The 13462-nt window shown below is 41.0% G+C and overlaps 1 protein-coding gene across 1 annotated transcript in view; it reads right to left on the bottom strand.

The window, feature by feature from the left end:
• Window positions 1-7826, bottom strand: part of ITIH2 (inter-alpha-trypsin inhibitor heavy chain 2) — a 29323-nt gene extending 21497 nt beyond the window's left edge. The window contains exons 1-4 of the mRNA XM_040546638.1: window positions 7535-7826; window positions 5825-5899; window positions 1102-1137; window positions 196-368 (exon numbers count right to left, since the gene is read on the bottom strand). Of these exons, the coding sequence (XP_040402572.1) occupies window positions 196-368; window positions 1102-1137; window positions 5825-5899; window positions 7535-7618 (368 nt within the window). The 5' untranslated portion in view covers window positions 7619-7826. The remainder of the gene's footprint in view (window positions 1-195; window positions 369-1101; window positions 1138-5824; window positions 5900-7534) is intronic.
• Window positions 7827-13462: the final 5636 nt, after the last annotated feature.

Genomic DNA, 13462 nt, shown 5'->3' with positions numbered 1-13462 from the left:
TTACCAGGGACAGAGAGATGGACAGACAGATAATACAATGACATGAGCCCTTCTGCATTGAGAAAGTGTGTTTAAATTACACCAAAGCTGGAAAATAATGAGGTATTTTGATTTTATGAATATTTTCCTCCCACTATGTTCTCCCTTATTATCGAACCTACTAGAGCACAAGGTTGTTATCTGCCCACTACTTACATAGTAAAGTTGTCAATAAACGCTCCTTTGGGAACTTGTACATCAAACACTATGTGCTGGGACCGTTTTGCGTTATTCACCATTTTGGCTTGGATCATAGTGTTGGCCAACCGTGAGGTTATAGTGGATTGGACTTTGTAGCTGTAAAGACCTATCTTGTCATCGTCCTCCACCTGTAATTGACAAAATGACTCTATAAATCTGGGACACAGATAGAAAATATATTCTAGGGCAGTATCAACTCCCTTTATAGTCTCGGTGTCTTTTTTTCAACCACTATTCATTACAATATGGCAGCCAGATGGATCACAAACTCCATTTTAAGACATTTCCATATTTCATTGCCACTGTGACAGTGGCAGGAAACTCATTTGAATATAGCTTATTATAACATTTCATCTGAAAGGTGGAATTTGTTAAGCTGGAATACTTTCCTTGCTTCTGACCATACAATCAGTCCTTGGAAAGACTGTAGGTGTAATTCAGCATAGAAGGGTTGTTACACAGTAATTTTCAACATCACATATTGAGGAAGAGGGAGCTTCTATTTTCAAGAAAGGTCCTAAATAAAAAAGACCTGAAGCATTGAATATTGACCTAGTATTGTAAATGGTTAAACCATAGCTGTGGCAGAACAGTATTAAACTGGCATATTAAAATCTGCCTTTGTCTAATCACTTTTGTTGCTTATTTCTTCATATTTACCATACTCTTCTCCCTCCAAGAGCAGTTGTATAAACAGCATTATGCAAACAGTCGGCTGTTTAAAGAAAATAGGTTAATACCCAACCAGGAGTAAAAGCAAGGAACTGAACAAACAAAAGGATTGATTTCCAAAAAAAATAATACGGTTAACTACAAAATCACTTTGTTCAATATTTTTCCACAGAGGAAGGAAAAACTCACCAGATCTTCAACGTACCCCCAGTCGGATGTGCTTCTCTGCAAAAGAAAAATACAGAGAATGTATTTCAGCAGAGCTAAGAGCACAGATTGTGGCTGTTTTGGACAGTGGTAACTATCTAAAAGCTGCTTCCAAAATGATCAGAATCAGTTTGAGTTCTCAGACATGGTGTGCAGATTCCTTTTGTCTTATTTTATGTATTTATACATGGGATCTTGGAGCATGTGATCTGCCAGCTGTGACTTAGACGCTGTCAAAACAGAAAGGCAGCTCTCTTCTTTTATTTGATCATATGAAGAGAAAAAGAAAAGATTCTCTTAAGAACATATGTATTCCTTCAACAATAAAAAAATCCTTTGTGAAAACAAAACATGCTGGCAAAAAGTCATAGGCAGAAACCCTAGCTTTTAACATCAACAACAAAATCTCTTGTCTTTCTGGGAAAAGTGGAAAACCTCAAAACCCTGAATTTTTTAGCTCTTTTTGTTTTTATTTACATTATAGATTATTTATTTATATTATTGAATTGGATGTGATAAGTATTTATATATAAATCTATTATGTAATTGATGTTACATCAATTTATACACTTTTATATATGCAACGTTAGTTCTGCATGCATTGCTTAGATGAGCTGAAACAATGCTCATTAGTGGTTGTTTTTATTTCCTGCCATATGAATATTTCTATTTGGCTGGTGACATCTTGCGGCCATTTGAATCATTCTGTTTAATTCCCTGAAACTTAAACTCATAGGAGTAACCCTGGGATGGGATTTGGCTCACCTAATTCTAGGGAGAGATGCAATTGCTTAATACAGCTGTCTACATTGGTTTTATTGTCACAATCGCGCAACTTCAGCTCTTCAGAATCAATGGAGTGATTCACTTCATCTGGAAATAGATATCTTCACTTGGTTGAATGAATTCTGCCCTACACCTCACTGACTGTACTGATTAGGGAAGTGGGTGCCCACCTTGCTGTCAGCTGGGGTTCCAAGAGGTCACGAGGCTTTTGTAGGTTTTGTTATCTGACAGCCCATAAGATGGTTTGGACTCCTTCTGCTATCTCACACACTACTAGATGCATACATTAAGGCAAAAAAAATAAGACCTTCAGCTTCACTGATGATGATCAGGAGCCTACTTCACATACTGATGGATAAACTATGAAAATATACAAAAACAGATCAATCCTATCTTAGTTTTAGCTAGTACTTGAAGCTTAAAGGACCCCAAACCATGGAAGATGCTTATGATAACTGCTTTAGTCACATGGTGCATATAAGGCTTGCTATGCATTTAGTAATTTTGTTTGGAGCTAATTTATATACCAGAAAAATCTAGGGCTGCATAACAGGTGATACATGTCGTAGCAAGATCATTTTAATGAGATGATTGTAAGGATTCTTTGAAGCCAGACAGATAGACTGCAGGATTTCCATCTCACTGAGAACACATTCAGGTTTTTATTTCACAGCTGTACAGGCTCCACCTGAAACATTCAGACTGGGATTTCAGGCTCTGAAAGTTCATGGCACTGTAGATACCCTCTGCAAAACATGATGGGTTGATCCTTGCATAGTCCGTCATGAAACCCTACAAACATCATTGTACAATGAACTGGACCCTTCACATCTGATAAAGAATCAGACTGCTATACAGAACAGTTATTATCCCTAGACATATCCTTAGAGTAGGAAACATCACAACTGTGGGTACCAATTAAGAGTAAACAAACCTCAAATGAAACAAATTCAATTTTGAATTTGTACAATGGGGATTTTTTTTTTTTAATTTTAATTGTGGTACCTTAGTACATTGGGGATTTTTTATTTTTAATTGCGGTACTTTTCTGTTTTTCAGTGGGTCTCAGGGTTTCCAACTCACCCGCATAAAGCTTTCAAGATGCCCAAGTTTCCTTCCTGATTGTTTTTGTGAGGGTGGAGGAAAAGGGGGAGGCAGTGATGGAGACACGAGCTTATCACTTGTACATGTAGTGACTCCCACAGCTGCTGTTACTGATCAGACATGGGGTGGGCCAACCAGCCCCCTTGGGATCTCAAAGGCTGCAGAGTGTAGCCACTCCAACAGGTCAAGAGGACAAAGCTGTAGATAATTACACTTCAGGTTTTAGTGCTGGTGTGGTTACTGAAAATATGGCTTTTGAAGAGACTTCTGTGGCACGTGAGATTCATGCTATTTCTAAAATGAAGACTTGTGGCTGATATTTTCCTTTACACCACATCCAAATCTGCTGATGACCACACTGCATTGAAACAATACCTTGTGCAACACCTAATGTATGGTAAAATGCATATTAGGGTGGAGACAAGAAGTGCCTCAGGAACTGCTCTAAGCATCTGGTCTTAATAGATTCAGAGCCCTATCTTCAGGGAACTGAGACTCATCTTTTCCTGTTATCTGTGCAGGCTATGGATATTTAGCCCTCAGTATGATCTTTGTTCAAATCACTGTGCATGAATGTTGCAACTGCTATGCAGTCTATCACAAATTAAATATTAGGTACTTCAAACTGCCTGTTACCCAGGGCTGCTGACCCCGTCTCCTTCTGTCTTGTCCGGGGAGGAAGCAGCCATGGTGTCTAAGGAAGGAGTGTATTATGAGAGGTAATGCATTAAAAGAGATTGCAGGGGTTTTAGGTTATCTACGGGATGCCTCCAGCAAGTTGATTCCCAGAGAAGCTGTGGATGCCCCATCCCTGGAAGTGTTTAAGGACAGGTTGGATGGGGCTTTAAGCAACTTGGTCTAGTGGTAGGTGTCCCTGCCTATGGCAGAGGGGTTGGAATTAGATGATCTTTAAGGTTCCTTCCAACCCAAACCATTCCATGATTCTATGATTCCACCCTCTCACTCCTTCCTCATTTCCTTCCTGTGCAGGTTCTCATGGCGAAGAAACCAGGCAGACAGAACAATAAAGAAATTAGGTCTGATCTCACAAGTTGGAGGCTCTGTACAGCTGGGATCAGGACCAGGCCTGCTACAGAACATCCTGCCTTGCAGTCTAGACACAAGCGCCATTATCTCTAAAACAGAGATAACGGTGCTGCTCCACCACACAGAGGTTCACAAGGTTACCTGCATTCCAGCCCATCAGGGTTGGAATGTTTTTGTGGTCTGTTTCTGTGGTCACAAGGACCATTCACATACCTGAGACACAGCGATTTTGGAATTACTCAGGAACAATTTTATTTTTTTTTCAACAAAATACTTAATCTGGTATCTAGAAGCCAGTTCTTTCTCTTTATGGCCCATTGGTATGGGCTACAGAGGACCTCTGTTTTCTTGCCAATGGGCTAGTGAGCTCACTGCAGGAAAATGTACTGCTAAAACAATAATTTGGAAGATAGTCTTCCTCTAATGAGAGACAATAAATAACTGTGTATCCACTGTTGGCCAAAAGCTACAGTCTCGAGATGGTTTGGTTAGTTCTTTTTCATTCATTAATCTAGTTCATTTCATTTATTAATCTATTAATCTTTTAACACAAGGGTAATTCATCCTGCAGCTGAGATCTTCACTCTACTGGTTTGCAAAGACTCGTTTGATAGGTAAAGAATGGGAAATAATATATGGATGTAAGGAATAACTGGTATCATTAAAAAAAACACACTAGTAGAATTGCAAATTATTGCATACATATGTCTATATCACTATGTATCCAGAAAGCTGGGGACAAAGACAACATAATATATACAGCACTAATATAGATATATTGGAAAGAAATGATGCCCCAAAGAAATGCAGCTAGAGAGGATTTCTGCTTAGATATTCATTACAATATTTAAGTAGTGGTCTGGCAAATCTGAACTGGCTTAATTCATATTTATGTTAAAATCATTTATCTTTCTGGCAGTGTAACGGGAGCTTTAGGTGTCAATAAACTACATTTACACTCATTCAAAAAGAAAAGCCTTAGGATAAAGATGAATCATGTTTGCCTGGGCTTAACTTCAAAGACGCTGGGAACTCCAACTTTGTTCAAGAAGATCTTTTGTTTTTACTATACTGAGCAAGCTCAGGAAAGGCAACATTAGAGCTACGGTGGAAGTCAAGGTCCACTACGATCGTCATTGTTTTCATTCAGTGTAAAAAAAGTCAGCATCTTTAAATAACTGATATCGTTATTATTTCTGTTAATTACTACCATGCAAAACACAAAAAAACTCCTGCAATGTTGTTTTAAATGCTTCTGTTCCAGAAGCTGACAGAGTACAATTATCTGCAACACATCAGCATGCTGGAAAGAAATTTTCTTCCCTGGTCTCAGACTCTACCAGATCATTTCCCATGTGACACTGTAATGCACTCTTTTGACCTGAGCTAAATATGAATGAATGGACTATCTGCAGCACTGGAAGGTTTGAACATACGTTGCCAATGTTAAAAGTTCTTGCCTTCCATTTTCTCATGGAAAAACCCCACAAATATCACACACAAAATCTGACAATTATGTCCACTGTTTATCATCTGTATTATGTTCCTACTTTAGGAGCTCAGATATAAAACAAGACCACGTGCTAGGTACTACAGAAAGGGTAGCAGCAGTTCTCCCAACAAGATATGTGGAGGTCTTAATGTATATAAGGACTTGCAGGTCCCACCTGATTGCGCATTCACAACCCTTGAAATGGAACAAGCTGCCTGGGAAGAGCTCCCAGGGATTATTGCTTCCCTTTTCTTGAAGCATTTCATGGTACTGTACCTGGTACCTGCCATTTCTTGTCTTGGAGACTGGAGGGAATCCCTCGATTTCCACGTCAATCAGGTTTTCCACTTCCTAGAGGAGAAAGAAAGGGAAAGAAAGAGGTGTTGCTGCTGTCTTACAACTTGATTCATCACTTGAATTGTTGCTGATTAGCACTCTGAGTTCCAAAAGGAATTTACGTCCCCTTGGTGCACATGCAGAGCAAAGGTTTAAACTACCTCAGACCAAAATGCTGCATATTCATACATTCAGTTTCCTTCTGTGGCCAACTAGCTTTATACACTCTTAAAACATCATGACCTTTACTATCATTTTATAACCTTTTCTTCTGAAACAATGAGTAATATTTAATATACTGAAATGCCCATAAAAAGCAAGAGGCAGATTACCATTGGAATGGGTCCATCTATGTTAACTTCAACATTTCAGATACTGATCTCACTTAAAACAGCAAGTTTAGAGAATTTATGCTCACACCAGTAGAAACGGTCTCTGATTTTATACTTGGGAATTAAGTTTGACCCACTGACAGCAAAGGAACATCAGGTCTTTTCCAGGTGCAAATCTGCACTGATTCAATTAGAAGTGTGTTTTTTACACCACAGCAAAACCCTTAATTAAACTTTCTTAGCAGTTTAATTTATGGCAATAAAGAAATTTAAGTTCATGAGTTGCTCTCCAACTTAAATGATAGCATACATGCAAAGTTTTGCACAAAATTAACTTAAATTGTTTAAGCACATTGGTATTAAAGTGATACAATATCTATGGTTAGAAAGGAGCACAGAACTTTTTTTTTCCATAATATTTTTCTAGAATATTTTCTGGAATATTTATGGGAATCATAAACACAGGATGAAAATCTCACTGTGTCATGAAGAGTTCTGTAAGAAGAAAGAACAAGAGAATATCCCTTCTCATTAATTCTTGTTGTTAATCTTGCAAAATAAAACAAAGCTTTGTATGATCCCTGCTGACTTCATAGAAATACTGCAATACACACTTGAAAGTTGAATTTGAAACAGAGTTTTCAATTCATTTGGAAATAGGTATAGACACTCAAATATAAATTCATGGGAGTCTAGGGGTTTAAATCTGGACTCAGCTTTCAAGTCAAAACTATAACTAAACTTCTTTTTATTATATTATCTATCCTAAACAATTTCATGCTCTTCTATAAACTATCTTTCTGCTAAGAAATGTACAGTCAATGGGATCTTAATGGTATATTTGAATTCCTGTTAACAAAAAAATGAGTTCATATGAAACTTTGCAGAAATTCATCGTGGCCCATACAGGAGACCCCATCCACAAAGAAAACTAAGTGTTGGGTTGCTGCTTATTCCAGGGAAACTGGATCTAAACCACACTAAAGGGTCTGAACATAGAAGCCCACTTGAATGTTTAAAGGTTAAAACCACCAGAAGAAGGCAAAGTTGAGTTAAAAATATGAATCCCGATGGAAAGAAAATTGGAGTTATACTTATAACATCCCGGCTTTAATAATATTAAAAAACAACACTAGAAATGGCAGGTGAAAACCAATTATCAGAACAATTCTATTTACAGCTCAGAGTAGAAGAGAATTCATGGGGCACAAGCAGAACGATGAAGCAATGACCCAATTCCGCCCTCACTGAAGCCAGCTCCAACTGATCTGGACTTCAGCAAGCAAGGCAGACCTAGGCCCTGCCTGGAAATACTCACATCTGGGATTTCGTCGATAACGAGGTCAAAGCTTCCTACTTCAGAAATGAGGTACAAAACCATTAAGCAGACCAGGTGCTTCATTTTCTTCCTGCTTGTCTCCTGAGAACAGCCTGCATAGGTACCAGACACAAGATCTTCCCTTCTCTGAGACAAGTTCAAGGAAACGGCTTGGGGTTATGTAGTATTTTGAACAAAGTTTTGAAACGCTGACTTTGTTTAGGCCATAGGTAAATATTTGCCTTGCAACACAAGTCAGAGCTGTGGTGTCCGAGCAAGGGTTATCCAAACAGTGTCTTTGCTCGCCTCTGCCCTCGATAACAGCTCCGTCTTGGATAGGCTCACTTCTTGCTTTTGTAGGTTCCCATTGATGTTTGACTAATTTCCTGCTAGGCACAGACCTTGGGGCACCCAAAACTTTGAAGGATCAAAGCAAGAACTCACTCCCAGCCTGTTTGTTTATAGTAAATGAGGTGGAGGCTGGTTCGCAGAGCGATGGAGGCAGTGATATTGTGCTTCTTGAAGGGCCCTCCCACCCGTCCATCTCGCAGTGGTGGGCAGAGACCTTTGGGCTGGATCCTGACCCCCACAAATACCCTTTTTCCTCTCCGACTGGGAAAGGATCATAGCTGGTGGTGGGATAGCTCTAGTTTTTTGAAATTAGTCATGTGAAAGCATCTGATGATGATTTTCAAAGGCATGCTGTAAGGCTCCTGGGCGATTTTGAAACTGTTCAGGCCTCCCTGCTTCTTTGGTACTTGAACAAATAGGATTAAAGTAAGCCAGAGAGGCAAAAGGGTGAAAGAAGGGAGGAAGCAGGTTTCTGTCAAAATGAGCCGGAGTACCACTTCCACTCTTCTGGGAAGAAAAATTTGCAGATATCTGAGTAATCCCAATGGAAAAGATTGAATTACTATGTGAATCCAGAGACAGAAGAGCAAACTATTATATAATATAATATGGAACAGCGTAGCATAGCATAGCATGGTATATCTAACATATTCTGTCATTTTATCCTATGTTATGCTATATTTTGATGTTTTAGTAAAAGATTTCTGCATCACCGGTCTGCAGACATCACACGTTCTTCCTCCATCTTTTCAACAGATGACTTCTCAGGCTGAGACCTGAAACTACTGTCTGATATTCACGAGGAACCCAAGCAGAATTGTGACTTTTCAACTCGCTGCCATGTACCTGTTGCCAACAGCGGTTAGGAGAGAACATAAGAACTGGTGCAAGCATATCAGGTATTTTTCAAAGACCTTCCCAGTCTCCAGCTATTTGCAGCTATGGTACATCCTGACTAGGAGAGGGTTTCCATTTATTTAGCAATCCTCAATTAATTTATTTTCCATAAACCTATTGTTTCCTCTGGAGAGATTGGATAAAATTTTGCATCTGTAGCATCCAGCAAGAAGTTCCACAGCTCAGCTATACATCGCAGAAAGAACCATGGTGTTTTGATCATTCTCATCCTCTCACATAGTAGCTTCATATATAGTGTTTCACAGCTGTTATGCTAGAAGAGGAATTGAATTACCAATACTGTTTTATTCTCTCCCAAAATCTTCCAGGCAATCCTGGATCTCGAGCTTGGAGATCACATAGTTCATAATTTGCTAGCAAATTTAGGAGCTTCTAGACTGTACCCAGCTAGTACACCACTTTCACAGCACACAGATCTTGTTTCTGCATTGATCCATCCACCAGTGGTCCCCACAGCACTTATTTATTACTTTCATCCTAAGCTCTGGTTCAGCTCTCAGATGGTGCATGTACACAGCCTGCAGCTGCTTTGCATTTATGTCTTTCACAGGCTTTCTGAGCAGAGGAGATCCTCAGCATTAAGACCCCAGGCACGCTTCTTCAAAGGGGAGGTTGGCTTACAGCTGAGTGATTCGTGAAACATCTAGGTCAGGTTTAAATCGCATAGTCAAGGGCCTAGCAATCTAACCATATCGCTTGGACCCACTCTTTGGTGGTTTTTGCTCAGTGCTGCGTGCCTGCAGTCCTAGCAGTATTTAAGTTGTCTGCCTTAAAGTTAGCTTAGGAACACCTCCATGACTGCAGTCAGAGCTGTGACTATGGTGGGGGTTAACTAGGACTGCAGGAACAGCAGGTGTGGGGCACCCAGCCTTTTCTGTCTTGATGGTATCTATTGTAGCTTGAATTTTCCCCATAACCTGAGTTCTGTCCACACACATGCCCCTACTGACAGTGAGCAGTCCTTTCTCATCAGGAGTGTAAAGATTAAGGCAGGTATTCTGGAGGTATCAGGGAACCCAGACATGGAAACAAATCACTAGTGCTCTGAAGAGATGAAGGAGTCCTATAGAACAGATTTGCATTTACATATGAATTTCCTAATGCTTTATTTTGGTCTGCTCATAACCACCTAATGGAGCTTAATTTATTTATTTATTTTTTTCTTTTTAGGTAAAAATAACAACATTGGGAAAACAGTGTAACCACTAGATGGCATGAACTGCTCAAATATACCGCCCAAAAGAGTCCCAAAAGTTGAAATTTCTCAAGGCAAATGTACAAAAAATATATGGGAAGAACAAGAGGTAAGGATACTCACGAAGATCCCTGTCCCTTATCCGAGGTGAACTTCCCCAGAATTTAATGGGGAGGACAGGATCTCATGCAGATGTTTTCTGGTATGTGTCAATTGGGCTGCTTCATGACTAGCCCTCACCATGGCCAGAATTCCTCTGCACTTGGAGCTACTGCTGGGCAGTCTGTTCCTCCGAACAATTAAATTGTGATATCTTGGCTTGCAGATGGGGAGGAATGCTCACAATTTATGTCTCTTATTAGATAGTCAGGTTCCCCTCCCAAACCGAATTTCTTCTCTGAAAATTTCCAATGACCCAGGTAAGAATAGTATGCCTGCATGGGGTGCCTGCTGACATTCATCCCCCTACACACCAACCATTCTGGGAAATGCTATGCAGACACATACAATGGATTTTCCTCTTGCTTCAGCTTTTGTCTCTTTGTATTGTCATTCAAAACCACCCAGCAAGCTGCCTATCTGCCCAGATGACCCTTTCCAAGTGAGTTCCACAGCAGACTCAGACTCTCCCCGTACTGAAACCCTTTGGCAGAGACTTTATGTTTGTTAGCATATTTAAAATTTTCATCCTGGATGAGAGCAATATCAGCTTCTGAAGTTCTGAATTGCTCAGTTGGGCCACGGTGCACACAGCTAATGGCAATAGGAGAACAGCAGCCATTGGGACCCCAGAAAAGTCCTGCCAGGAGCACAGGCACCTCCCAAATAGTATCAGAACTGGGGACCATCAGGTCCCAGATGGATGTTTCAGAGGAGATTGATTAGCTTAAGGCTTGAAAGAAAATATTTAACGTAATTCTCCAAATTTCACCATACTTAATTTTAACTCTGGACAGTTATCTATGCCTGTGTAATCCTCTGGGACTCTTGCCAATTGCTCGATCAAGTCGCTGGCTTTGCTTGCCAATAAATTCAGTGTTTTGTTAATACTTAATTAATTAAATACTAATTTAGTTTTAGTTCCTAGTTCAGACACTTCTAGTTGGGCGTTTAATGCAGGTGTATCTGTGTAAGATGGGTGTCTGGTGTCCCATTCATCTGCCTAGAAGAACAGACAACTAGAGATCTTTACTTATGAATCCATGCAGTCATGACACAGACCTTATGACCAAATGTGGCTCTGATCTGTTTCCCTCAGCTTCAGTTTGGAGCCCGGAAAACCTCTGCTCTTGAGCTACAAGGTGCCAAAGTTTTTTGTAAATTCAACAACTTCCTATAGGGTTTATTTAACGGTTATGGTGAAAATGAGGAAGACTGGTCCTGCCTGTGAACCTTGCATGGAAAAATGGGGGGATGCAGAATGTGAGGACAGAGCATCACCAAGGCGTATGTGCTTGTATGTCAACACAGAGAGATTCCTTGACATAATATGATCCATCCGAGGTGAAATGTGCATTGAAGCTCACCTGCCAGGTCATGCCTTTCTCCAGTGTCTCATGCACACGGTGTCTGGAGGCATGCCAGGCAATTTAATTTGGTGAGCTCCCACCCAAAGAACAGCTGCTCATCCTGCTAAGTTGGCAAAAGTCAGCATCAAACATGCCTAATGTGAACAGGCACACATGAGTAATTGCTTATCTCTGTCTCCACAGCATACTCAGGACAGTGACTGTTGTGTTCCCCCCCTCAAATCAGGAGACTGTATTCCAAGGAGGAGGAAGAGGGGATAATGTGAACAATCAGGACCTCAGGCTTAATGTTCACACACCAAACCTAACCAAAATGAAACTTGGTTAATAAAGCACAACTTGGTCTTATTCAGCTACGTGCTATGTCCTTATATGCCCTTGCTGAGAGCCTGAGCAGAACTAGCTGTCCCTGATCACCTTCAGAATGGCAGTGCTTTCCCAGCTCATTCTCTCATACCCGTTGTTTATCCCATGCCTGCTTTAGGACCTCGCTTTGTTCTGAATTTTATCCTTTCACCAGATGTGCCTAGGATCAGCTTTGACTAATATTACAATCTCTTTTCACTGGCATCCTTTTTAAATCTATTCTGGCACTCTGTTCCTCACCTGTGCAACAGGAGAAGCAGAGTGGCTGTAGAAATAAGCTGAACGCCAATCAAGAGGCAAAGAATGATAGCTGGTGACATCTGGAGATTTTTTTTCCAAATGCCTCCTGACTGCACAGTGGTTATTTCACACAGGAGAACACCTTCCCTTCCTGCTCAGGCACCACTGGGGTTAGCAGGGTAGTTTCGACTTGCCTTTGCTTCTTCTAGGTTTTCCAAAACAGTAGGGAAATCATCCTCTATGTATTGTTTTAAATGCCTGTTTCCAGACATAAGCATATGCTGGAGGCATGCAAGGCTTTTATTCAGCCATGGACCCTGGTCAGTGAAACACAGACAGGGGATGCTTAGGAGCATCCCTAATACCAGCAGTGAGGGCACAGGATGTCACAACACTCCTGTGCTCAGCTCTTCCATGTCTGGTCTGGACAAGGCATGAAGAAACTGAAATAACTCCATACCAGCTGAAAATTACCAGTCCAGAGACCCTTGTACCTGCCAGTCGTGGGCTGGTCCCAGAAGGTAAGGAACTGGCCAGGCTTTTGATCCCTTCTCTCCTCCTGTCAAAGCCAGGAGGAGCCTGTCTGTGAGCACAGTGGGGCTGTGCATATTTACACACTGCTTTGTTACGCGCATATCAGTTTGCTAAATATCTCAAAAGGCTTTGACACTGCTGTCCCTTTCCCTTTGCCTGTCTCTAGCCCCCCTTACTCCTTCTGAACTGGGGACCAAGCACCTTCCTGCTCCTCAATTACACATGATGGATTTGGAGGACATAAGGCTCTCAGGATGTATGTTCTCAGAGGATGTATGCATTCAGATGGGTGCACGTGTATCCATTCATAAGAAGAAATTCCAGAAGGAGAAACTTTTGGGCTCCAGTGGTCCAATGGTGTGTTTACACCTTCCAAAAGGGCTGGAGAGACATTTAAGCACCAAGCTGGCAATATGAATGGTGTCAAGGCTGTGGTACTGTGCCACTCACTGGACTATTACTGCCATGGACTGGAGCTGAAACAAGACAGCCTCAGTCCCTGATGACCCAGAACTGGAAAATGAAAACACAGTGGTTCAAATCTCAACACGATTGTGCATGCCGCACCTAAAACCAGAAAAAAAGAAAAAAAAAGGAAATCACAGTTTGCTGGAGTTGAGAAGTTACCGCTGGCATAAAAAAATGTAGTAGTAAGTGTGTTTGATCTGGGGTTAGGCTGAGCTCTGCAGATGCAAGCTCCTGAATACCTGAGGATGAGACGTGCTTGGAGATGATATGTGCCCCATCAGTGCCAGCTGGCACAGACATGTCTGTGGGGAACAGCTTGGGCAGCCG

The sequence above is a fragment of the Cygnus olor genome, chromosome 1 (assembly GCF_009769625.2).
Source record: "Cygnus olor isolate bCygOlo1 chromosome 1, bCygOlo1.pri.v2, whole genome shotgun sequence".
In the NCBI taxonomy this organism is placed as follows: domain Eukaryota; kingdom Metazoa; phylum Chordata; class Aves; order Anseriformes; family Anatidae; genus Cygnus; species Cygnus olor.
The sequence above is the reverse complement of the archived record's forward strand: the minus strand, read 5'-3'. Positions and strand labels throughout refer to the sequence as shown.